Source organism: Spea bombifrons, chromosome 4, assembly GCF_027358695.1.
Source record: "Spea bombifrons isolate aSpeBom1 chromosome 4, aSpeBom1.2.pri, whole genome shotgun sequence".
Taxonomy (NCBI): domain Eukaryota; kingdom Metazoa; phylum Chordata; class Amphibia; order Anura; family Pelobatidae; genus Spea; species Spea bombifrons.
This window is the reverse complement of record NC_071090.1, coordinates 99,894,937-99,919,317: the sequence shown is the minus strand read 5'-3', so window position 1 is coordinate 99,919,317 and position 24,381 is coordinate 99,894,937. Positions and strand designations below refer to the sequence as shown.

Genomic DNA, 24,381 nt, shown 5'->3' with positions numbered 1-24,381 from the left:
TTGTTGAGTAACCTGTTTGCTCATGTCAGGATCTGGTTATAAACTCAGAGAAGAGCCTCAGATCCAAGCACTTTGTCAGTCACTTTCACCAGAGCAAGATCCCAGCAAGACAGATCTCCATAATGCTGCCCCCCATGCTGGTCCTTCTTGGGTTCCTCAGCCTCCAGGTTCTAGGTGAGTAAATCCTTGCCTTGCCCCACACCTTTTACTCAAGAATGACAGAAAAGTAGTGAAGGAATCAATGTATTTTTAAGAAGAAATTCCAGTAAGCTGCTCCCTCTGGGCATTTATATGAATAGTCATTGTCTTTTCCTGTAGGTTGTGCACCAGGTTTTGGACCATACCATTTTATTTCTGATTGTGGGAGTGTGTTGGTGGAAGTTGGCTGCAATGCTTGGAATTCCATGTTAACATAATGAGCAAAATAATTCTATAAAAGCAGGGTTCTTAATGAAGTGTTACATAGTCTCTAGTATTCTCAGGAGGAGGAGGAGGAATAATTATGGGGACTAGATATAAATATTTGAGGTTTACAATGATTGAATTGTTTGTGTGGATAAAAAGTTATTGTATGTTCTGATTTATTGATTCACGGAGTTTTACAGTTGTGTCTCCTAGATTAACACAAAAAAAAAAATTGTCACCTATCTGCAGTCCTGTTTCTATATAATTCCTATCCACATTCTGTTTAGAATGTTTGTCATCTGGATCTAAGCTTTTAACATATAGAGCTGTGATTGTGTGATTATTCCTGCCCGGTTAGCACTGGGACAGTACCATGTAGGACATTGAGGTTTTCCATCAGAAGGTTGACAATCAGATTATGTCATTTGAATTATAATTAGTTGTGTAGCAATTGTCTAGTGGTATTAGCGAAAATGTTGGGTCATTTCTGGTTTCGTTAGTGAGCTTAAAGCAAAGTGTTTTTGAAAGTTTAAGTAGAGGACACATGTCTGGGGAAAAAGGGAAATTAAGAAAAATCTCTAAAATATCGGTGGATCGTAGCGCCCTCCTCTCCTTTTGCACCGACATTAGGATGTGTTATACAAATTGACAATAAGAGTATCGCTAGTTTTAACGTTATTGTTAATTTTCACTTTCCATCTCTGTTGTAATATCGCTACAGAACCTGCTGACGCTATCTAAATAAACGCAATGAAATTGGCACCGGGAAACGCAGTTATTGAGTAATGCCAGGCAGTCGTGGTTTATTTTTTATGAATTTAAATATATTACTATCCTATTTATAGCTTTGGGATTTTGTGTCACCCAGTCATGGGAACTGGAGCTTACAGAAGTATATCACGTAAAAGAGAGATGGGTTTCTCCTATGGGCAAAATAGCTGGTGGTCGCAGTAAAAGGGTAAATGCGTATAAATGCGTATTGTATTCTAGAAAATCCACCAGGCATTTGCAAAAGGATCACCATGAATGCTATTTTATGCAAAATGCATATGATGGCTGGATTGTCTCTTTAAACAAAAGGTACCGGCTCACCTGGTTGCAGGGCATATCCGGGTTCTTTAGCCTAAGGCTACCATTTTTCCCACCAATGTCCTGTGCACTCCAATGTATGATACAAGCTGAGAAGCTTTAAACATTAGAGTTCAGCTATTGAGTGAGACGGAGGGGCAGCTGCTGCCGGTCCCTAAGGTTAGCCTGGCAGTTGCCCTCCTTCGGCTGGGTCCGTACTCTCAGATCCTCGCCGTTATACTGTTTACTGTGTGATTTAACACTATAGCTTGTGACTTATTCTGATTCACACAGATAGCGGCACTGAAGTGCTGGTGCCACCTATAGCAAAACATTATCTGCTGTTATTCCTGTCCTAATTTTATTAGTAGATACGATAGTTATTTTAGGTCAGTCCATTGGTTGGCATGGTAATAAGACCACTTATAAAGCTGCACCACCAGGATTAGGAATAAAAAGTGACCCCGGCACTTTAAGGCCGGAGGATGTTGAATGACGTAGGTGCAGCGGATAACTGGATAAGTTTCACATTGCAGGGCCCAGTCTGCCACAGTATGCAAAGTTATCGGCCAGTAGCCCACCGGGCATTAGCCAGTCCGGGCCCATGTATCACCATCGCTCATGTCTTTAAAACAGGTGTCCATGGCCTAGGCCTCAACAGAACCTGCCAAACACTCTTGGTAACATTATCTTAACCGTAGACACCAAAAATATTGTCTAAATCAGGAATAAGCAGCCGATATTATTCCAGCTGTTGTAGAAGTACAACCCCGGCCCTTGCTGTAACTCGGCAAACAGTGACCACCATACCAGGTGCTTCAAAGTACACCAAGCCTGGGTGAAAATACAGTCGGTTCCAATGTACACAGTCGCTGAAAGCTTTGTTTTATTGCACAGTACTTACTGTATGGTGAACCGTGTCATTAGATTAATGACAAGGGCTCTTTGTTTGGCTCTATGCAATCAGAAAGGTAGTGAGTGTGTTCCTGTTTATCATTATTAAACAGATAGTGAATGTGATTATGACTCATAGTATCAGAGGAACAGTCAGCGTGATTCTGGGGCCCGTCACATTTGTGTGATTTTATTAGACGGCAAGAGTAACCTTGTATTGTGTAATTTTAGAATGAGAGGCCGGATATATAAAAGAAAACAAATGTGTACAAAAAAAGTTTGAGTTAGTCTATGTTTTTTTTTTATTATATTTATTATATTTTATGTATTATCTTTTGGAGAAGAAAACTAATAAAATGTTATGGAAACAAATATTAAAAAAAAAAATAGAATTTCTTCGTTTATACTGGTAATTAAACAGGTAATAAGCTTAACAGGAGAACAGAGTTAAATCGTGATAACAGTACCTAAGTTAGCCAAAGGTAAACTCTAATATTTATTATATGTTTTAATTGTGTCCTAACCACAATGCATGTATAGCGGGCAGTGCAGAAGCTACAAATTACAGGAGAAGAATGATGTCACGGCTAGCGTGTGCTGCTTATCGCCCCGGAATAATGATGTCAGACCTATAGCTAAATACTATTTTTTTATGCCTTTTTGGATGGGGAAAGTTCGATTTTGTTAAGTAGCTGGGGGGCTGGACGCTATCGATGTATAACACAATCTCAGATGGTATTAAAATAATGCAGGAAGTAACCTGTTTAGTTTACAATGATAAAAAGGGTAGGGAACTAAAAATAACTTGTCTTAAATTTCATTGTTCAACTTCAAACGGGATATTAGAATATTTGACAAACAAAGTTACCCTGGTAATGTCAGCGGAGACGACAGCGCTGTCAAACTTGCCGGTGAAGTCAAAGTGAAGAGACTGTTATTATCGGTGTATGTGACTCCAAGGCAGACAAGTACACGCAGGCTAATATGGTTTTAGCCATGATGATGGTTACGTGTTCTTCATAGGGTACTTCTGATGGATTCAGGGAGTAGTTATTTGACTTTTTAACTCCAGAAATCTGTATTATTGATCTATCAAAAAATATAATAATTTTATAAATAACTATTTGGCGTGTTCTCTTCCCTTGCAGCATCCGATCGGATCCCCCCTGGACAGAAATACGAGGTTGTCTTGCCACGTAAACTTCATACACAGCACAAAAGAGATACACAGGTACCACAGCCTAGAATCTGTCCAATGACTAAAAATCACTTACACCGAGGACTGGGTTATGTGACCATGAGGTTTAATCGTGACGCGGATCTATACTGTATGCTTCTACCAAATGTTTCTGATATTGGTATAAAACTATAGATACAAATAACTTCTCTTTTAGCTCTTTTTGAGGAAATAAAGACAGATTATGAGCAGATTATACAAAGATTGAAATAAGTGATTACTATAGAGTCTGATGATAGATATTCTCACCACTTTTATTTACAGTACTTCTTTATATAATGCGTCTTTGGACACAGTTCATTCTATAAAGACTATTTTGTCACTCGTTGGTGAAAACACCTGACACTATCTCTTGTTCAATTGAGTCCATAGATTGAGTCTTATGATGGAAATTAAAAGGTGTAGCATTCAACCTTAACATGAAGAATAGCCTTCTATAGCATGAGTTTGGGTCAGTGACTCTATATAAACTTTGTATTGTGTTAGAAGCATAAACCTCTCTGTATGTGAAAGTCATGAAGGACATCGTGCGTACAAAGAGAAAGTTGTAAGTAGCGGAACCTGTATGAGGCGCGATGTTGTGTTACGCACGCTTATGAAAAAAGAAAAATCGACTATATGGAATTTATTCTTCATACATATTTATTAATTGGGACAATCCCGCCAGCAGAACTGGTGTCCATCTGTTTGGCTATGTAGTGATTGTGTGCATGCGCAGGGCCGGCCCGACAATGGAACCGAGTGGGGCAACGGTTCCAGGCGGCACTTTTGAAGGGGCACTTTTGCCGCCCCAAGCCCTTTTTTTTTTTTTTAAAGCGAAAGAGAGTCTCCCTGTTCGGTCTCGGTGCCGGCTTGTAATGCTGAGTGGCGGAGGATTACCTCATTTCCGGCGCTCAGCATTACAAGCCGGCACCCAGACCGAACAGGGAGACTCGCCGCAGGACTGCTGAAAGGTAAGTACAGGGGGGGGTAGATAATGGGGGGGGCGGCAGGGACGGAGGGAGAGGAAGGGTAGACAAGGGGGGGAGAGGAAGGGTAGATAAGGGGGGGGTGGCATTTTAAAATTCGCCCCAGGCGGCATTTTGCCTTGGGCCGGCCCTGTGTATGCGCATCCTAGCAACTGCACCTTAGCTAAACCTTGCTTAGTGCCAGAAAGAGCATATATACAATGTGCATGTATCTTGGAATACAGTATCCAATTAAAAAAAGAAACAACAAAAGAGGTCAGCGCTAAATAGAAGAAAATGAGAAAAAAAACAAAACAACAATGATATAATATCAACATAATATATAACAATAAATTCTGATATAATAATTTCTGATAATAATAATAATAAACAAAAGAAAAAGAAAAAAGAAAAATATGCTGCAAAAATCCTTTAGAATAATTTTTTATTAATAATAATAATAATATCATATATATTTAGCGCTGCCCTCTTTTTGTGTTTGCTATTTTGGATTGTGAGGTGTTGTTTGGATGGACACCTTTGAGGTTTCTAGCAGCTTTTTTTTAACTTTGTTATTATATTTTTGCTTACTTTTTTGTAATAAAAAAAAAAGAAGTCAGTTTACCCTGAGTTGAAGTTGATGCCTTAAAATCTCTTCTTCAGATGGAATCTAATCTAATAGGACTTTTATTGTTTTTTTCTTATCAAGTATCCTTTTAAAATGCTCATCACTAAAACGATGGCGCAGTGTGCAGTAATACAATCCCCATGCCTATGTTAATCTATATCAATTGCAATTAAATGCTTACCTGGAACTCTCCACACCTGGAGACTCTTTGGAAATACAACCTATGAGATCAGGTTGGCGTTAACTTTAACTGTGTCATGGGCTTGGAATTTTTTTTATATATATTTGTAGAATTATGAGAGCAGATGGTTAGCGAAGTTATGTAAACATTATTCTTGTAATACAGTGAAGGTGTATCGTAGGTGACATTTGCTTGTTATTGGGCCGCAACTCTCCTAAGCCTCAGCCTTGCGTGTTTTTGGTTGGAAGATGTATATGGAAGCCGCTAGGTTGTATTTGACACATTTATGTAAAGTGAAAATAGCAAAATAAAAAAAAAATCTAAATTATTGCATTCTCTTTCTGTATCATCCATATTTTCCAGAGTAAGCATCCCGACCTGGTACAGTATGGACTAGAACTGGAGGGACAACCCTTTGTTCTACACCTTGAGAAAACAGAGTGAGTACCTTTTGTGTGTATATATATATATATATAATTATATTATTATATTATACAGAGATCCTGTGTATGGATATAGGTGGATGGTGTACAAGAGAAGATGATAAATCTCCACTATGGGGATAGATTCCCAGTTTGTTTGTTATTGGTTATACAGTGTTTCTACTAAGAAAACTGAATATAACACACATATATGAGAGGGTGGTAGATAAGTGGAAGAGCTTCCCAGCAGAAGTGGTAGAGGTTAGTACAGTAAGGGAATTTAAACATATGTTGGATAGACATATGGGTTTCCTGAATCTATGAGAAGAAGGACTGATTAAGGTCTGAATTTTTACAGAGCCGATGGGCCGAATGGTTCCTATCTTCCGTTTTTATTTTTTTACAGTGATCCAGTTTTACTGATATGGATTTATTTGAGTATCTGGATCCGTGGGTGATAACTGGAGTTATATGATGGCTGCCAACATTTAAAACATTTAAGACTCCACTGCCAATTATCTGGGATACTTCTAACGCTGGACTTTCTCTATTTATATTTTTAGTTCTTAATACAATGTTTCCAATGTTATCTTAAAAGGAGAAGATAAATAATGATTATTTTAGAAACTTATTAACTACTAGACAAGAAGGTCTTTTGGGCACATAGCTCCAGACGGCGGTGTTGATACTTTATGTAGGTAAGAATAATGGCTTCTGGAATCTCAGAGTTTGACTCGTCGAGTTATTCTGATCACAGATCTACAGAATGTGATCTATAGGGATCTATTCCTACAGGGAAGACAGTCTTGCCCCAGCAAGGGGAAAAATGCTAGAATGCATAGGCTGAGCGATAATAAAGGTCTGTAGCAGAGAGATCTCTTAAAAGAGGAGGACAAAGTTCACTCGTACGGTAGATTACCCGGAGAGTGAGAGACACTCTGTGATCAATGAGAGAACCTAGGTGGCTAATCCGCGTCACCTATAACCTGGACAATACTTAACCCCAATTCTATGTTTATAAACATGTTAGTGTTGCTCCTTTTTACCGTATTTGAGTTGTTTCAGGTACATTTTGTGTTTGCGCTGCTTGCACACTTAATGCAGGTTAGAACATTCCTGAGATGGCTGCGTTCTGTCTCCTGCAGGGGCCTGATATCCGAGAATTATACAGAGACGAGTTACCTGCCAGATGGCACGCCAGTCACGAACAGCCCTCGGCTCCAGGTACTGGGAGTGTCCCCGGCCGGGGTGCGGCGATTGTGAAACTGTAGGCTTGGAGGAGGGGAATTGATTAGAATAACATGGGCTGTTTGAGTGGATTTCTGTGTATTGAGATAATATCTCATTTTTGCATAAGAATAAAGTATTGTACTTTCAATAGAAGTCACAGCCTTAAAATGCTTCACTAAGGACCCTCAGGAAGCCTACGATACAGCGTCCATATGATCCCTTTAACTGGGGACACTTAATGTGACATACAGAGCCGGCCTTAAGTGTTCTGGCGCCCTGTGCGGACTACTCCTCTGGCGCCTCCCATCCCAAAAAAAGAAAGGAAAAATCTCCCCCCTCTGCCCCTTCTCACGGCCCCCCCCTGCCCTTTCTCACTATCTACAGCGGTTTTTTTGTTTTAACTTTATTTAACATCCTCTGTGTTAAATGAAGTTAAAAAAACTTTATTTAACATAGAGGATGTTAAATAAAGTTTAAAAAAACCTTGATGTTTTAATTTAAGTCCCGGGTAGGCGCCCCTGTTGCCACGGCACCCTGGTGACATACTGGGAAGGCAGTCTCTGTGGTTAAAAGGGTTACCTGGTCACAGCTGCCTAAGGGTCATGGGAGTTATAGTTCAACAGATGTCACAGTATGCCTATTGCTAACCTATACAACGTGGCAAGTGAAGGTTTGACCTACACAAATACAGTTCTAGTAATATAGTAACCTGGGGTAACATATATGTAAAATGTACATTATAGGGTAACATTAAACCTGCTTTTTTGTGTTGATGATTGAAGAGGAGATCTGGTCAGCCTGTATTAGCCGTATGCTTTAATACGGTCCCGGTTCAGAAGCGCTGAGGTTTGTATTAGTGCTAGATGTGGATTTTTTAACACATGCTCTGCTTTATAGGATCACTGCTACTACCACGGACACGTGAAGAACGACAGCGATTCAGCGGCCAGCATTAGTACATGCAGCGGATTAAGGTAAGACCTGGTCGGCTGTCCCTGGCATTAAATATTTAGTTATAGAAGTGATGAGATTAATAAAACCAGGGAACTGGGGCCCAAACACCTACAGAACTCTGTTTCCTTTGCCATGCTGGCTGTCATAGATAGAGTGCGAAAGGAGTGACTGCATCCTAATCTCCCTAAAATAGATTGCAAGCTCCATAGGGCGGATTTCAGCAGTTCTATAAGATAATGCATTTTGCCTGGGCTTAACAGCTTGCGATCCAGCAAATAGCCCTGTTAGCATTAAAGACACCCTCCAGTCCTCTTTCTCTGTTTGCCTTTCATCCTTTTCTAGACAATTATAGCTAATTGCCTTTAATTGCAGCACATTTTGCACCCCAGTGTTGTTATTTTAACATTTACCTTGTGTTTTCTGTTCTGGATTAATGTTGATGAACAAATAACCGCTATCCTCATTCCTTTTCCCGGTATCAAACTTTTATTTTGATTAGGTAATTTCTAGGTAATTTGCTTTTGTTACTTTTATCCAGCGAAGGAGGATCTTTGTATCAGAAATGTTTCTCTTAATAATCATAAAGTCTCAAGCTCATTGCTAGATAATGGAGGACTTATCTGTAATACCTCTGAAAACTGGTCTTTCTGGATGCCAGTGTTACAAAACCAATATAACCACTAAATGAAGTGTTTCGCTGTCATCAAGTTTACAGTAGTGAGTTTGTTTAGGAGATCTGAACAAGTTTGGACCTCACAGGCTCCCTGAAAATCAGAGCCTTAACCCCATCTCTTGGTTATTTTATCCATATAATTATTCTATTTGTCACGAGGCTTTGCTTCCAATTTAATCACATTTTATTCACAAAATTCACAAAATAGGCCAAGTGCCTAATAGATGTAGTCCTCCAGATATAGTTAATAAAAAGTAAGAATAATTTAATAAGTAAAAAGTATTTACAAAAAAAAGAATTACAGTCGATTTGAACACAAAATCTCTTTGGCCCTTGCGTGTTTTATGTCACCCCTTTCCATTGCTCAATATGTTCTCCGTATTTATTTGTATCATTCTTTCATATCGTGATTTTGGTTGTAGTGGGGTTATTGTGACACGCGGCCGGCGGTTCTTGATCGAGCCTTTGAAGTTGACAGACACGGAAGAACATGCCGTGTTCCAGGCTCCAGAAGAGCCCCCCAAAACCTGCGGAGTGACCAACACCACCTGGTTGGAAGGAAAGTCTTTCAAGTCATCCCGTAGCAGCGGTGCCGAGGTGAAATACCCTGGAATAGCAGAATGGGATTTATTAATCCCTGTGTTTATTCTCTCAATGGATGACATTAACGTTACATAAAAAAGACAACATCATTATAATAACGACAGCTGCTAACAAAACATACTCATCAATCATGACAAGTGATACAAATTAATTAAATTCATTAAAATAAAGTCTTATGTAAGATGTATTTTTTTGTATGTAGGTGTACTTTATTCTGAATGGGCTATAATACATACAAATTCATTAGGATAGATGTACCGGCTGCAGAAGAGCTTACAGTCTAGCATCTATTTGCGTTGAAAGGTTGTGTTGAACATTAACCACTGAATCCCAAATATTCTTATTTTCCCCCAAAAAAATAATAATTTTGGAAATGTTATTCGATACACGCTTTACTGCGGCGCAGTGCATGCAAATTCAGACGCTCATATATCATTTTGCCCCCACGGGTTGCGCATCTCACAACATCCGTCGCATGCCTCGTGAGACGATGCGCCTCTTGATGTATAGAGTTTTGCTGGTATTTTTGGTGTGGGTGCTCCAGAAACAATAGTTGTGATTTATTTTACAATATGCTCTTTCTCTTTTTGATATATTCTCTTTTCTTGCAGAAACAAGCATTCTTACGGTCACAGAAATATGTGCGCCTGTACATGGTCGCAGATAACACTATGGTGAGTGATGGCAAAATGTGTCCATTACCAAATCCCCGGATTTAAAGATGCTTTTTTGCCCATGTGGTCTCATTCTAGCTGTAACCATGGGATGGCTGGCAAAGGGGCAATTGAGACTCTATTTTTAGAGCTTTTGGGCCACTACCTGAAGCTTTCATATGCCACCAGGTTGTCTACAGTAACAAGGATTTTACTCAGTATCATGACTGGATCCTTCCGTCTGTATATATTTTTTAGTACTGGATGTTGTGCAATGAGATTGTTGTCCATCAAATATGTTTTTCTGTCCTATTACTGGGCCATCTGGCTAGACCTATCCCATGGGCTTCCATCAATAAACGTTCTCAGGGACTTTGGATTGTGGTTTTAGATGCACTCATGATAAACTTTGGGCATGGTCACCTTGAACTTGATATCCAGGTATTAGACTGTATACTCTTCCATGTCATTTATTCGCTGAAAAAACAAGAATTTGAACAATTACACCATAAATGGCGAGTCAGTATCCGGAGGCTTCGTGATGATCTATTAAAATGTGTTATTCAGATTAGGAAGTTATTACACCTTCTCAGCACCTGATAATCCAAGAATCTTAAAATCAACTTTATACTTAAATATAGACTCATACGGCAGAATATTTTGCCAGAAAAGGTCATTGGCTCCTAAAAACTAAATTTGTCTTGTCTGGACCGCCGTAACCGTACGCAGAGTCATACAATAAAGACCAAGTTGTGTAGCCGTGTGATGCATTTTCTCTAAACTTCTCAGTACATCATTTCAGAAAAACTGAAATTCAACCTTTTATATCTCTTTCAGTTTGTAAAATACGACCGCAGCGCAGAAACTGTTAAAAAGAGAATCTTTGAGATTGTTAACTATGTCAACTTGGTAAGTTTACCCTGATAGATAGTATCTGACCTAGTGAAACATGTTGTTGTTATTATTGATATTGTGGCGTATTTGGGGGGGGTCCACCCTGGGGGCCACACTGGCACAGACCTCCAGCCTCGAGAAGTGTGGGTGTTCCAAATAAACGATTTGCCCCGAGTGCCAAATTCCACGCCCCTGCTGTAGAGTTTAATTGACTGATCATTGGGGTAGTCAAATTTATTTGGGGTTTATTTAACTGATATCAAACCATCTGCAAGAAGACCATTAGGTGGATCTAGAAGGGATCAGGGGGTAAATCCAAAAGTAATCGATATCTTGCATTGACTTATCCTGTCCATCGCTCATTCATGCTCAGGTGTATAAAGCCATAAATACTTTTGTGGCTCTCACTGGGATGGAAATCTGGGAGAAAAGTGACCAGTTTCAAGTTGTCCCCTCGGCATCTGTAAATCTGGATAGGTTTTCTTCCTGGAGGAAAGAACGCCTCTTGCCGAGGATAGTACATGACAATGCCCAGTTTATCACGTGAGTAAATCTAAGCCTTAGGGAAGAATATATCAAGAAAATAGTACTTTTGGAAGCAGTAATTTCTGATATGCCTCGTGTTCTGTTCATCTCAGGAATACAGACTTTGATGGTGCTACGGTTGGACTGGCATACGTGGGCACCATGTGCAGCGAAACTCATTCCACGGGGGTTATCCAGGTGAGATGCTCCATATATTTACTGTCATATAGAATTAAGGTTTATCTGTATGAGTAATTGCGTTTTAGTTATTTTATTACCTTCCTTAAATTAACAACCATGTTAGATGGTTACCTTTCCCTGATAAGGTATTTCCGGTGTCATGCAATACCGGATGTCCTGTATACTTTTTTAAAAACCATAAGCTTGTATGGTGAGAATAGATAATTATTTTCTTAAATACCTCTCCTCTTGTGAATGCTACCTTATGATTTTATAATCTCATCCATGGTGGCATGGATTAAAAAGAAATTGGGGGTATTTCATCATCTTAATTGAAAAAGAAATGTTACATTTTTTGGTCCAGTTGTTTAAAATCCTGGAAAGGATTTAGAAAGAACCTTCAGTTTAGATAAAATCTTATTTTACAATCGCTTTTCTTTTCTCAAAGTGTACAGCGTTAGTAAGAACAACATGTGTTGAACTACCTTCCATGAACAGCAGGTGGCAGAAGTTGTCCGCTATGATTAAGAAGTTTGGAATCTCTCTTTTCTTTGAGCTGATTGGACCAATTCTTCATCAGCTGTTCAATAGTTCCTTTACAAGATATCCCATAGGGTGCATATTCATCTAAATTTAATGGCCAGCATGTGGGAAGCTGAGTGTTTCAGTGCTATGTATTCTTCCCATGGCCTCACCAACAAATCTTGTTCCTAGAATCACGTTCTATGTCCACTAACGTCAGCGGTTCTGCAGCATTCAAGTCAATCTTGCTTTGGACCATAGAATCATGTAATGCATTGGGTCATTTCTTTCACTTACCCCTTCCAGGATCACAGTAAGCCACCTATCTCAGTAGGGGCTACGGTGGCGCATGAGATGGGACACAACCTGGGGATGAATCATGATAGCAGCTCCTGCACCTGTGACGCTGAATCCTGCATCATGTCAGCCAGCCTCAGGTGCGATTATACATCACTGTGTATTATAAAGAAAGGGCTAGACTCAAGGAGCTTGCAATCTAACTGTTAAATAGTCCTGGTTAACATTAATTGAATGATCATAGTTAAAATAACAATTAATGTATATTGACTTCACCCCTTTAATAATTGTTTGGTATGTTCACTTATTTTCCCCCTAGTTCATCTCTTTTTTAGTTTTTTTTTTTTTTTATTGTCTAGCTTTCCCTTTGTCCCATTTTTTGAATATGTCCATGCCCCCCTAATGATTTCCCTCTTTTTGGCTCCTTATGACTTTGTTATCTCTCTCATGCAGTTATAAAACTCCGAAGTTCTTTAGTAGCTGCAGCCACCAGAACTTCAAAGACTTTATCTACGATAAAATGCCACAGTGTATGAAGATCTCTCCCCTGAAAACGCATATCCAGACACCGCCAGTGTGTGGCAATAAGTTTACGGAGCTGGGGGAAGACTGTGACTGCGGCACAGAGGAGGTAACGTCTATTCACGATGCATGCAAAGCGTGTCCCTCACCCCTAACACACCTTTTCAGGATCTAGAAAGTCAGAAACTCCGTCAGTGGTTTTCATCCCTCCAGAAAAAAACTTCTTACAAACACTGCCTGATAATGCCAGGACCTTATTATAGAATAAGGTAGCAGTTTAGTTCTAACCAGGTGTGTTAAGTACTGGAACCCAGCCAGGCTTTACCTGTATAGACATATCGCTTGTCTCTGCGGTAGATACCACATTGTTCTCTTGTTTTGTGGCTGGTAAATACCTGTGCTGATTATTACACTGTATTCTGCGGGTAAATGTGGGTCTGAACTTATCTTTTATGACACATTGCTGCTCCATTTAATAAACAAAATTATCAAATCTTTTACAACGTCCTTTGTTGAGGACATTCCAGGGGATGCCAATAGCCACCCATGAATTACACGAGCCTTTGATGAGTGTCCAGGCACAGCCACTTTGGCAATGCCAGCTCCTTTCCCTCTGACATTGGGGCAACGCACTCTCTTATAACGACACTCCAATGTATTGCTGGTCCCTGTTAACCTATGAGGATATTACTCTAAGAATGACGCCCACAGGGGGCCAGAATGGGCCTTGACTGGGATGCCGAGTAGGGCTAGGCCTGAGGGCATTTCTTGAGTTTTGGGCGGCGGAGCCTGGGATGGTTATTTATGGACAGGTGTCATTAGGTTCGGGGCCATTTTGCGTGTCACCCTACCTCGTGTAGTTTGTGGTGTTAGCGGGGCGGTTAGTTTTTGTCAGTTGGGGGGAAGCTTACCAGGCATCTAGGGGGTGAATGCTTTGGGGGGAAAGCACTTGGAGGTATTTTGGTGGGAGGTTCCTGGCTGGTGGTGCTCAGATCCTCAAGTCTGGGGTTGGGTATCCGGGTATGTCTTCCCCATTGTTGGTGGTACCTGGATACCCTGGTAAGCTTAGGGGTGTTTTCAATTTTTGTTATTTATTGGTGTTCAGTTTTTGGTAGTCATTGCCCTGTAAACACACCTAGTTTTGGTTTAGGTGGCTTGGTTAAATAAATAAATCAGCGGTGGCCTTTTCAACTCCACTCTTGGTGTCATGTTAATTATTGGGTAGTTAAATTGGTTGGGGGGCCTGGCCCGGTCATCGAGGGTACATCAGTCAATGCTCCAGAGCAACTCCACAAAGGCTCAACAAAATACATTTGCGTATTTATAAATATATTTTATATGTATTTATATATTGGGTAATTGCGTATATTGAGTAAGAAAGTTTCATTAGTGGATTAGTTAAACAAGCTTCTGGCAGAAGTGGTAACAGCGAGGACGTTTAAGCATAAGGCGAAGTGATAGACAAAAGTCAAGAATACTTTATGGTTTCTTTCTGCTGTCAACCTCTGGATTCTTTATTGAACTACATTGGTTTCCAGAGTAATACATAAAGCTTTGTAAATCCAGTGGCTCTGTATTGTCCAAGTTACCCCGGTGCTGATGGACAGGTCATGTCTTTTGATTGTCCCGTAGGAATGTACCAATCCTTGCTGTGATGCCGCCACCTGCAGACTCAAAGCCACAGCTCAGTGTGCGGAAGGAGAATGCTGTAAAGACTGCCAGGTGAGTGGGATACATCTTATAATATTTCATAAACATTCAGTATTTGGTAACTATAATGTCACATGCAAAGTGGAATGGAATGTAGTTGGGTATCTGCTCTCCTTTTTGCCTTTCTCTGTAATTAAAGTTCATTCTGCACAGATTAGGGACGCAGGAGATATATGCAGACCTGCCAAGGATGACTGTGACCTGGCGGATATGTGTGACGGGAAGTCTGCCTTCTGTTCCTCTGATCGTTACAAAGTCAATGGATTTTCGTGCAGAAGCGGAGAAGGAAGCTGCTACAACGGGAAGTGTCCCACTCTACAGAGTCAGTGTACTGCGCTGTGGGGAGCAAGTGAGTGCCAGGAGCCTCGGTTATTTAAATTATCTATATGGATTTCATACATTATTGGCCGTATAACAGATCCACTAGGTTAATTTAACTTGTACTGTGTTTCAGCCATAAAAGTCTAGCCATGTTGAAACAATATTACTTCTGCCTTCCAAACAGTAATTTATAATCCAAGAACGATATCTTTAATAACACAAAATAGTTGGCTTATCTGGTTCATAGAAAGTGGAACCTAAATTCATACTTTAATATTTTAAATTTTTAATTTGGGATCACTTATTGAGGAAATGACTGTAAGGGGATTTCTTCCTCTCCAGGCTGCAACTCTGTCACTAAGTTTAATATTGCGAAAGGGAAGTTATCACGAAAAAAATCGTGTTTTGTTTGCACTTGCTAATGTTGTGTTCCATATCCTCCAAAAATTCATATAACCGAAAATAGGAAAGCTGTAGGTTTATGTGGCTTGTTGGTGCGTCACGAAGGCTGAGCCTCACTGAGATTATTAATAGCTTTATCTGTTGTATACACGAGTGTAAGTTCTATTATTTACACAGATTTATGTAGAAATCCAGATGGTCCTGCACTTTAGGTTCAAGTTTTATGGATCTCTATGATACACACATATAAAACATTCTAGATGGTAAACAAAATTAGCAACAATTCAGACCCGCATGGACTTTCCTCAGGCCGTCTAATGCAGAGGAGGTCTTCTCCACAGTGGATTTTGGATTTAAACTTTAGAAGAACATCTTTCACAAACCCAATAAAATCACATAAGCTGCTGTATCTTCTAGACCTCCAGTATGATATCCCACCCCTCAACCTTCCTAACGTTTATTCTGTCTTCAATTAGGTTCTCAGACGGCAGTCAATTCCTGCTTCAATGTGAATCAAAGAGGCACTAACTATGGGTACTGTTTGAAGTCTGAGGGCACATACGTTCCATGTGAAGCCAAGTGAGTACACAGCTCTCGTGCAGGCCCAGCCAGTGCTGGCTTCGTAGCTAATGTAAGAAGACTGCAGAGGGCAGGCTCAGACAATGTTGAGTTGCAATTTATGGGAGGTTGACTAAGATAAGTGGAACAGCTTCCCAGCAGAAGTGGTTGGGTTCAATGGGTCAAATGTTTCTTAACTTCTCTCAAATCCTATGTTTCTATGTTGGCCTTTTGGTGGGCCAAAACATGTAGAGCTAGTTTGCAGGGCCTCAGAGGTCTCTTGTTATTATGGTCTCTTCTTCAGCATACCCATCTTCTCTTTGACCAGTACAGCTATATCCATTTTTTTCTCCTGTGTATTTATATGTAACATAATTTGTTTTTTTTCCTAGGGATGTTAAATGTGGGGTACTTTATTGTTCTGGTGGTGCTGACAATCCCAATCTTTATGCTTCTGTTGCTGCATTTTCAAACTGCAAAGCAGTTCTGCATCCAAACGGAATGGTTGAGAATGGAACAAAGTGTGGAGATGGAATGGTGAGTGAATGACAGCATCTGAGACGTTCTGATTTATAACCCCAGTGAGGACCCTGTTTATCGAAATCTAGTAGGTCTTTAGGACCTATCTTGGTAATTTATATTATAGCGCCTGGTAATAATTACTTTGGATTGGTTCATTTATATGGTGTTTATGTTCTAATACTTTTTTATGTATAGCAGGGCTGCAGTTTCTACCACAAGTATTTTTTTAATGGTTTCTGAAAGATGTATATTAAATCCTTCCTGACCACCATTACATTCTCAGAAACAAGTCTAGGTGACCAAGGACGTAATAGTACATCCTATTCTTTTCGCATCAGTGTGTACTTTTTTCCCCAGCTGCATCAGGGAGATCAGGGTGTTATTCGACAGTCTGGGGTCTCCTCTCTCAGCAGGACTGATCTGTAATATTCTACCAGTGGTGTCAGTCCTGACACTGCCGGAAATATAATTGCAAATGAAAAGGTTCCCAAGGGAAATTTCCAAGCCCTCCTGAAACCTCTGATGAACTCCCCTGTAGGCTGATCAAATTTACTGCGATCAGCAATGCAGAACAATGACACCCTGGTTGCTGATCAGCAGCAGTAGAGATTAAAGTGAAAATAAGGAGAAACTGTTTCTCCCTCTTCTATAAAAAATAAATATGTAGAAAATAATAATACAAATAATTTAAAAATGTACAAAAATAAACTATCACAAAGTAATTGCCCAAACACCTCTTACCTCCCCCTTTAGAAATATATATTAACAATTATCGTCTTCTTTGCCCCATATCCAAAGTTCAAAATTAAGTTAAAAATGTAGTATGTAAGGGAGCATTTTGCTCTATGCATGTATGATACTATTAATACCTATGCATGTAGGATACTATTCTACTCAGGGGCTATTTTATCAGTGGCAGAAATCCTAATTAAAATTAAATTTTTTTTTGTATAATATTTATAATAAATTACAGATTATCCAAAAAGTTGTATTAAGAGAAAGCCCTATCTTTCCTTGAAAACAAAAAAAATATATAATTTGTGTGGGTACACTAAACATGGAAAGGGGGAATCATGGTCGAACAGATATGGTAAAAACCTACTACTAAATCTACTATGGATCTACTATTTAAATAATTGCTAAATCTAGCAATTATTACACAAGCCAATAATCTTAAAAGTGTTTACGTTCTAGTCTTTGGAATTGTAGGTTTTGGCTACTACACAGACCCCTGAGGTTCTAATAATATGGTAGTACTCAGTGTACAGGTTCTCACTGCCATGCACGCGTAACGGTTCCGTCTCCTTTGTAATTAAGCGTTGACTGTTTCATTATCATACTGTGGCCCCTTTCAGTGTTTGCATTCTATGTAGGGATTATGTTACGCTGCCTCTGCTGGTGGGGATGTGGTATTGCAGGATTTAACTTTCATACTCTCTGTCTAGGTCTGTTACAGCGGGAAATGCGTTACCACTGAAAGTGCGTTCAAATCCACAAACTGCTCATCCAAGTGCCCAGGACATGCGGTGAGACCTTGGTGTGGGAAAAGGGGGAGGATAGCAGGGTTGGGTTTTTTTTCTTGATTTTTACTGATTAGGAGGTAAACCATGGCACACTAGTGGTTAATCATTAAATTGTGCTAGCCAACATATAACTCATAATGGAGCATGTTCAGTGATCAGTGTCAGAATTCCAGTTTCACATCACCCATAGAGATAACCATTCTTTCCACCTTGTTATCATTCAGAAACATAGATCCTGGTGTTGGATTATGTTCTTTAACTACAGGATGTATCGATTAATTTGAAAAAAAATTGCATTTTAACTCTTTACTTACTAGGGTCAAACCCAGTGACCATCTGCTGCAAGAAGAGTTTGATAGACCATGTAAAATGCAATCCACTCTCTGATTGCGCCTATGATTGCGCAACTCTCATGGAACGTAACATGCAGAATATTTGTGATTGACTATTACATGGTTAATATTTAGATATTATTGGAAGGGTCTCAGGTTCGGCTCATGCCGAGGATTCACTCTGATTCATTTCTTTCAGGTTTGTGACCATGAGCTTCAATGTCGGTGTCAGGAGGGATGGGCGCCCCCGACCTGTGACACGGCTTCAAGTACCAGTAAGTATAAGACATGATGAGAGATGGCAACAGAGGATGATGTCAGAAATACTTTCCTCCTACACGCAAACTGCACAGACCTTTCAAGTAGCCTCTGCTGTCACCCAAATCAGTCTAACTCTGCCAGCACCAATTACTTTAGCTTCTGTCCTTCAACATCTTCAGCGGATAACTCACAAAGAGTCCATAGGACATCCGGTCGTGATACTATGAGATCATAGTCGTACCTCTTTAAACCACATTTATCCAGAATTGCTACATAGCTGTGGTGCGGACGCATCACTCCAAAACGCAGACAGGAAGTGAGGCCACTATAGACACGATACAGGAGAATAATGCTCTGTGCACATTTTAACTAATAATAACTATACCTCCCACGTAAATGCAACAGCCTCCCAGCAGAAGTGGTAGAGGTCTAATACAGTGAGGGGATTTAAACCTGCATGGGGAAAGGCATGTGGCTCTCCTGAATCTAAGACAAGACCAAGGAACAAATATTGTTTGAGGTTAAGGTATTTATCACTTATAAAGGTCTTGGGAGTCATAAGAGCTGACAGATTATTTAACATGTGTTATTACTCAAGCGCACTATTGTAATTATAAATCCCTGTTTCCGCAGATATTATCATCATCGTGGTGGCGGTCATTCTTGCCGTTGCTCTTCTGCTTGGTCTTGTGTTAATGGTGGTGTTCTGCAGACGGTCACGACGCAGGAAGCAGAGGTAATGGCGCCCTTATTAAAAATAAATTAGAACCTTCTTGCTTGTATATCTTGACCGTGTTTACAATCCATAAGTGGAATAATTTGGAACTAATCAGAGCATTCTCAGAAAGAATGCGCCAGTATGTGTAGTATAGGCGTGAAAGACAGAGCTACTTCTCAGCCCCTCACCTTTTCTCTTGTATGGCGTAATATTTTGTTTCTGAATCTGCCCCTATTTTTTGGTCATTTCTATCTTCTAGAGCCATTTTAATCACATATGCAAAGAGGAATGGGAGCCGTTAATAGACCGTTGCCAATGCCCTAAATTCCACAGGGGAAAAAAGAGTAAGGAAAGAATGTAGAGGAGGAAAAACAGAGTATAAATGAAAACCATAACATGCCCTTTGTTCATGTAAATGTGTATAACCTGTGTGAAGGCCAGACACCAGCTACCCTAAATACTGGCGCCTACTCACCACCTGCTAAAATTCCTCCTAATGACTCTGACCCTTGGTGGCTATCAGGTTTTTCCCTGAAAAAAGGGTTAGTTGCAAATTACCCTTGTTTAGCATCGCCATTTTCTTCTCTTGTAGTTGTTCTCCACCTACTATATCTGGTGCGACCAACCCATCCTTTGGCCCTCAGGTTCAGCAACAACAGTCTGGTTTCCACGTGTCAACACCTGAGGTATGGAATATGGAGGCTACAGCAGTATTCCCCAACTTATCATAATTCTGAAGACTTTGGAAAGTGAAGGATAGTGTGCAGCGAGTGGGCCATATTGTGTGCAGAGAGTGGGAAATATGATATGATATGACTGTGTAGGCAGCACTTACTGGAAGTTGTGAGCCTGATGTGTGAAAATGGCGTGTTATATATAAAAGGTGAGCCGTGTGTGGGGAATTGGCACTATATAAAATGTGTGTGAGGAGTTAACAGTATAGGCCCTGTGTGGGGAGCAGGCGTTATATGAAGGGTGAGCCCTGTGTGGGGAGCAGGCGTTATATGAAGGGTGAGCCCTGTGTGGGGAGCAGGCGTTATATGAAGGGTGAGCCCCGTGTGAGGAGCAGATGTTATATGAAGGGTGAGCTCTGTGTGGGGAGCAGGCGTTATATGAAGGGTGAGCCCCGTGTGAGGAGCAGGCGTTATATGAAGGGTGAGCCCCATGTGAGGAGCAGGCGTTATATGAAGGGTGAGCCCCGTGTGAGGAGCAGGCGTCATATGAAGGGTGAGCTTTGTGTGAGGAGCAGGCGTTATATGAAAGGTGAGCCCTGTGTGGGGAGCAGGCATTATATGAAGGGTGAGCCCTGTGTGAGGAGCAGGTGTTCTATGAAAGGTGAGCCCTGTGTGGGGAGCAGGCGTTATATGAAGGGTGAGCCCTGTGTGAGGAGCAGGCGTTATATGAAGGGTGAGCCCCGTGTGAGGAGCAGGCGTTATATGAAGGGTGAGCCCCATGTGAGGAGCAGGCGTTATATGAAGGGTGAGACCTGTGTGAGGAGCAAGCGCTAAATAAAGGGTGAGCTCTGTGTGAGGAGCAGGCGTTATATGAAGGGTGAGCCCTGTGTGAGGAGCAGGCGTAATATGAAGGGTGAGCCCTGTGTGAGGATCAGGCAGTTATATGAAGGGTGAGCCCCGTGTGGGGAGCAGGCGTTATATGAAGGGTGAGCCCTGTGTGGGGAGCAGGCGTTATATGAAGGGTGACCTCTGTGTGAGGAGCAGGCGTTATATGAAGGGTGAGCTCTGTGTGGGGAGCAGGCGTTATATGAAGGGTGAGCCCTGTGTGGGGAGCAGGCGTTATATGAAGGGTGAGCCCTGTGTGAGGAGCAGGCGTTATATGAAGGGTGAGCCCTGTGTTGGGATTTGGACAGATTTGAATTGCATGTGCGCGAGAGCCTTGGAATTGCTTCAACATTAATCAAATTTCATTTGTGCTTAATTGTAGCACAATTCAACTTTTTCTATTTTTTTTTTATTTCTGCTCTTTGTCCCTGAGTAATAAGTGCCACATAGGGGCGTGAAAGCCTCATTTACTATACTGATATTTTTCACTGTTTCCATCTTTGTCACATGCAGCTCACTACCCGGAACCTCCTGCACCCACACCCATCACCACCGGCAAATTCACAGAAGCCACAGATCTCATTCGTAAGTCTGCTCACAAACCATTGGGTTCGGGGGTTAATAATCACATATGTTGCAAAAAGTTAGGGAGTAGAAAAAAAATGGGCTGTCTACTAATACCATCCCTTACCTTTAAACCAAATTTACCCAAACCCCATATACTCATCAAACCACACAAAGCAGAAGCTGCGGATATTTTTTAATAAACACATTTTATAAAAGATGGTGACAGTTCCCCTCGTTGGGATGGCCATCTGTGAACCCTTTTCTGATCCTTTTTGTTTTCTCTCTTACAGACCGGTGGGGACTCGTCCCGGCGCCTCAGCCGAGATGGTTACCAAGGTCCCCAATATTCTGTGGTAAGTGTAATGTGTTAAGGGGTGGATATAGGTAACCGCATTTACTTATTGCTTAATACTGTACAGGACAAATCATTTTCATTCTTACCACAGACATTTAAAAAAACAGTTAAAACAATTAAACGGCAGAGAAGAACCATTCGGCCCTTCTAGTCTGCCAATCTGTCCTTGGTCTCATCTTACCCTATCCCATGTTTAAAACAATAGGGTGGTCTTCCATTATTCCAAACCAAATGTCATTCACATTCATTTGATTAACCTGCTATCAACTCATACCAGCTTTCCTGTATCATAAGCAATCACATCCACTTGGCTTTATTATACTATTATTACTTTTAGCAACAGCATTTCTGACAGTTGACTTAGCCTGCTACACACGAGGACCAGTGTGCTTACAATCTAATTTATTTTTTTTATCAGGCCTCCAGAAAGGTTCTGTTTGAGAGCAAGCCAACGGTAAGATCATTTATCCGACCAACGTCGGGGCACCCGACAAATGGTATGGCTGCTATGGAGTCGGCCGAACAGATGGGATTGGGGTAGCATGTAGGTAGCATCATGGTTATATAGCATTAATAGGGGGTATGATTAAACCAGATGATGATGCTAGTATTACCTTGGGCGGGTGTAATGTTGTAGGATGTTTACAATATATTATATATGTAAACGTTTCATGATGATGATGTTGTGGCCATAGCTGTCCGGTAGTCATATTTTAAGAATGGGTACAGCCTTTAACCATAATGCTTGTAGCTGTAGTCTGACTGCAGACATGATGGTTTTGTTAACGTGACTTATTGGTTTATTAAACTGTCTTTATTTATTTCAGAGGCCAACCACTGCTCCACCGCCTGTACCTCCGGTCAAACCAGCGGTTCCTCCACCTCCGCCACAGGTGTGTTCAACTATGCTAATTTAAACAGTCAAACCTTCATTGGCACGGTATACAGTATATACCCCCATGTGCCCCATTTTAGAAAGGAGAGTCCCTCTTTAGGACCCAAATTTCTCTGGAAATTAGTATTTCACGGCACTAAATGCCGCAACAATATATATATATATATATATATATATATCGCAGAAATAACATTTAAAAGATACATTGTGGAAATGGAATAAAATATTCTTCTAAATGCCCAGTTACAGAACTTTGGATCAATAAGTCAGATGGTCACAAAAAGCGTTGGTAAAGTAATACAACCCCGTCCTCAAAGTCCACAGGTCTGTGACCGCAAGTCACCGTGTAGGGACAAGCACACAGAAAACTTCCTGAATGGGGATACCCTAAAATTATTGCACATTGAAACATTACAACTACCTGATATCACTACCTCATTAAGAAGGGCTATCCTGAGTGAGCCTCTCATGCAAAAACAGCTAATTAATGCAATTAAGTGTCAGCCCTCTCACATTTTGAGCTATGCAATTTGACATAAATACAGTATATATGTTTTTTTCGATATAGTAGTTCTAACTACAGAGTCCCATACAGGTAGTTTGGAACATGGCAGAGCTCCCTGGTGCTAGATAATGCATCTTAAGAATGCATCGTAGATGGTTGTCCTCTTATACAGTACTTTTTACAGTCATCCGATTAAAACCGACCCAAGCGAGTTGGCTGCTAAAATAAATAGGTTCTCCCTGCTGTACATAAAGTCTAATCGTAAGAAAATGTTAATAAATGTATAATTGTACAACTTAAGCTTTTTATATCACAGCACATATTTTCTTCTCATTCCAGGCACTGAAGCCTCCAGTTCAAAATTAACACCGACCCTGAAACAACCAACAAGCGCTCGGACAGTCTAGCTATGCATAGACTGGCTTTATGAGTCCTCGGTGGACTGATCCTTGTTAAAATGGCTGCACTTCCTCCAGTGGTCAGAGGACTGAGATGGACAAAAGGCCCCGTCATCCTTCAATTTTTAACAAGTTCGCACTGCGGAGAGGGAAAACTATTTTCAGCAGATCCGATATACCTACTGAAAAAACTTCCATAGCTTATCTACTGCCAGGATCTACAGCCAGGGAGACATAGTATCGATCCTTATCATATATCAGAGAGATGGACGTATAGATGGATGTATAGATCTATAAAATATCTGGCAACCCCCCCCTGCTTTACTGTAAAACGGGGGCAGAAGTGCTAACTATAGAGCAGTCAACAAAATATATACCACAATAGTCCAGACATTTTTCTTTAATAAATATGGAAGAACTTGCACTAATATCGCTTCATAATGCTGTTCAGGTTTCAGTTACCCCCTCCCCATCTCCCTTTATTGCTACGTTGACTTCTGTCAACCCTCCTGGATTGGTCTTCTAAGTATAGACTACTTCTATTCCTTAACCCTTTGTTTCTGTAAGGTGAATTGTTATGGTATAACCCGTTGTACCCGTTGTACAGCGCTACGGAATATGATGGCCTTATATAAAACAATTAAGTGCAGCTGGCATTAATATGTTAAAGGTCGTTAGACATACATACTGTGTTCAGGTCTCTCACTCCCCGTGGCGTTCATACTGTTTTCTTTGAAGGGGTTTACTCTGATTTCTGTGTATATGTGACCAGAGCCGGCCTTAGGTGTTCTGGCGCCCTGTGCGGACTACTCGTCTGGCGCCCCCCCATCCCAAAAAAAGAAAGGAATCAAAACTTCATTGTCTGGCTTAGTAGTAGGGATGCACCGAAACGAATTCTGGACTGAAACCAAAAGTGCAGC

The 24,381-nt window shown here is 40.7% G+C and overlaps 1 protein-coding gene across 1 annotated transcript; it reads left to right on the top strand.

Moving 5' to 3' along the window:
- Positions 1–23,970, top strand: LOC128491098 (zinc metalloproteinase-disintegrin-like batroxstatin-2). The gene is made up of 25 exons (XM_053463283.1): positions 1–174; positions 3,516–3,598; positions 5,724–5,800; positions 6,928–7,006; positions 7,910–7,986; positions 9,062–9,236; positions 9,854–9,916; positions 10,733–10,804; positions 11,163–11,332; positions 11,428–11,512; positions 12,323–12,453; positions 12,767–12,944; positions 14,468–14,557; positions 14,699–14,894; positions 15,745–15,847; positions 16,219–16,363; positions 17,794–17,874; positions 18,403–18,478; positions 19,098–19,200; positions 19,775–19,868; positions 21,255–21,326; positions 21,599–21,661; positions 22,082–22,117; positions 22,491–22,556; positions 23,403–23,970. The coding sequence occupies exons 1-25, from the start codon at positions 123–125 to the stop codon at positions 23,427–23,429; spliced, it is 2,394 nt and encodes a 797-aa protein (XP_053319258.1). The 5' UTR covers positions 1–122; the 3' UTR covers positions 23,430–23,970.
- The last annotated feature ends 411 nt before the right edge of the window (positions 23,971–24,381 follow it).

Coding starts and splice junctions, on each gene's coding strand:
- LOC128491098 (XM_053463283.1), top strand. CDS start 123: ATGCTGCCCCCCATGCTGGTCCTTCTTGGGTTCCTCAGCCTCCAGGTT. Junction 14,895..15,744: donor TACTGCGCTGTGGGGAGCAA/GTGAGTGCCAGG, acceptor GTCTTCAATTAG/GTTCTCAGACGGCAGTCAAT. Junction 22,118..22,490: donor TGTTTGAGAGCAAGCCAACG/GTAAGATCATTT, acceptor TATTTATTTCAG/AGGCCAACCACTGCTCCACC.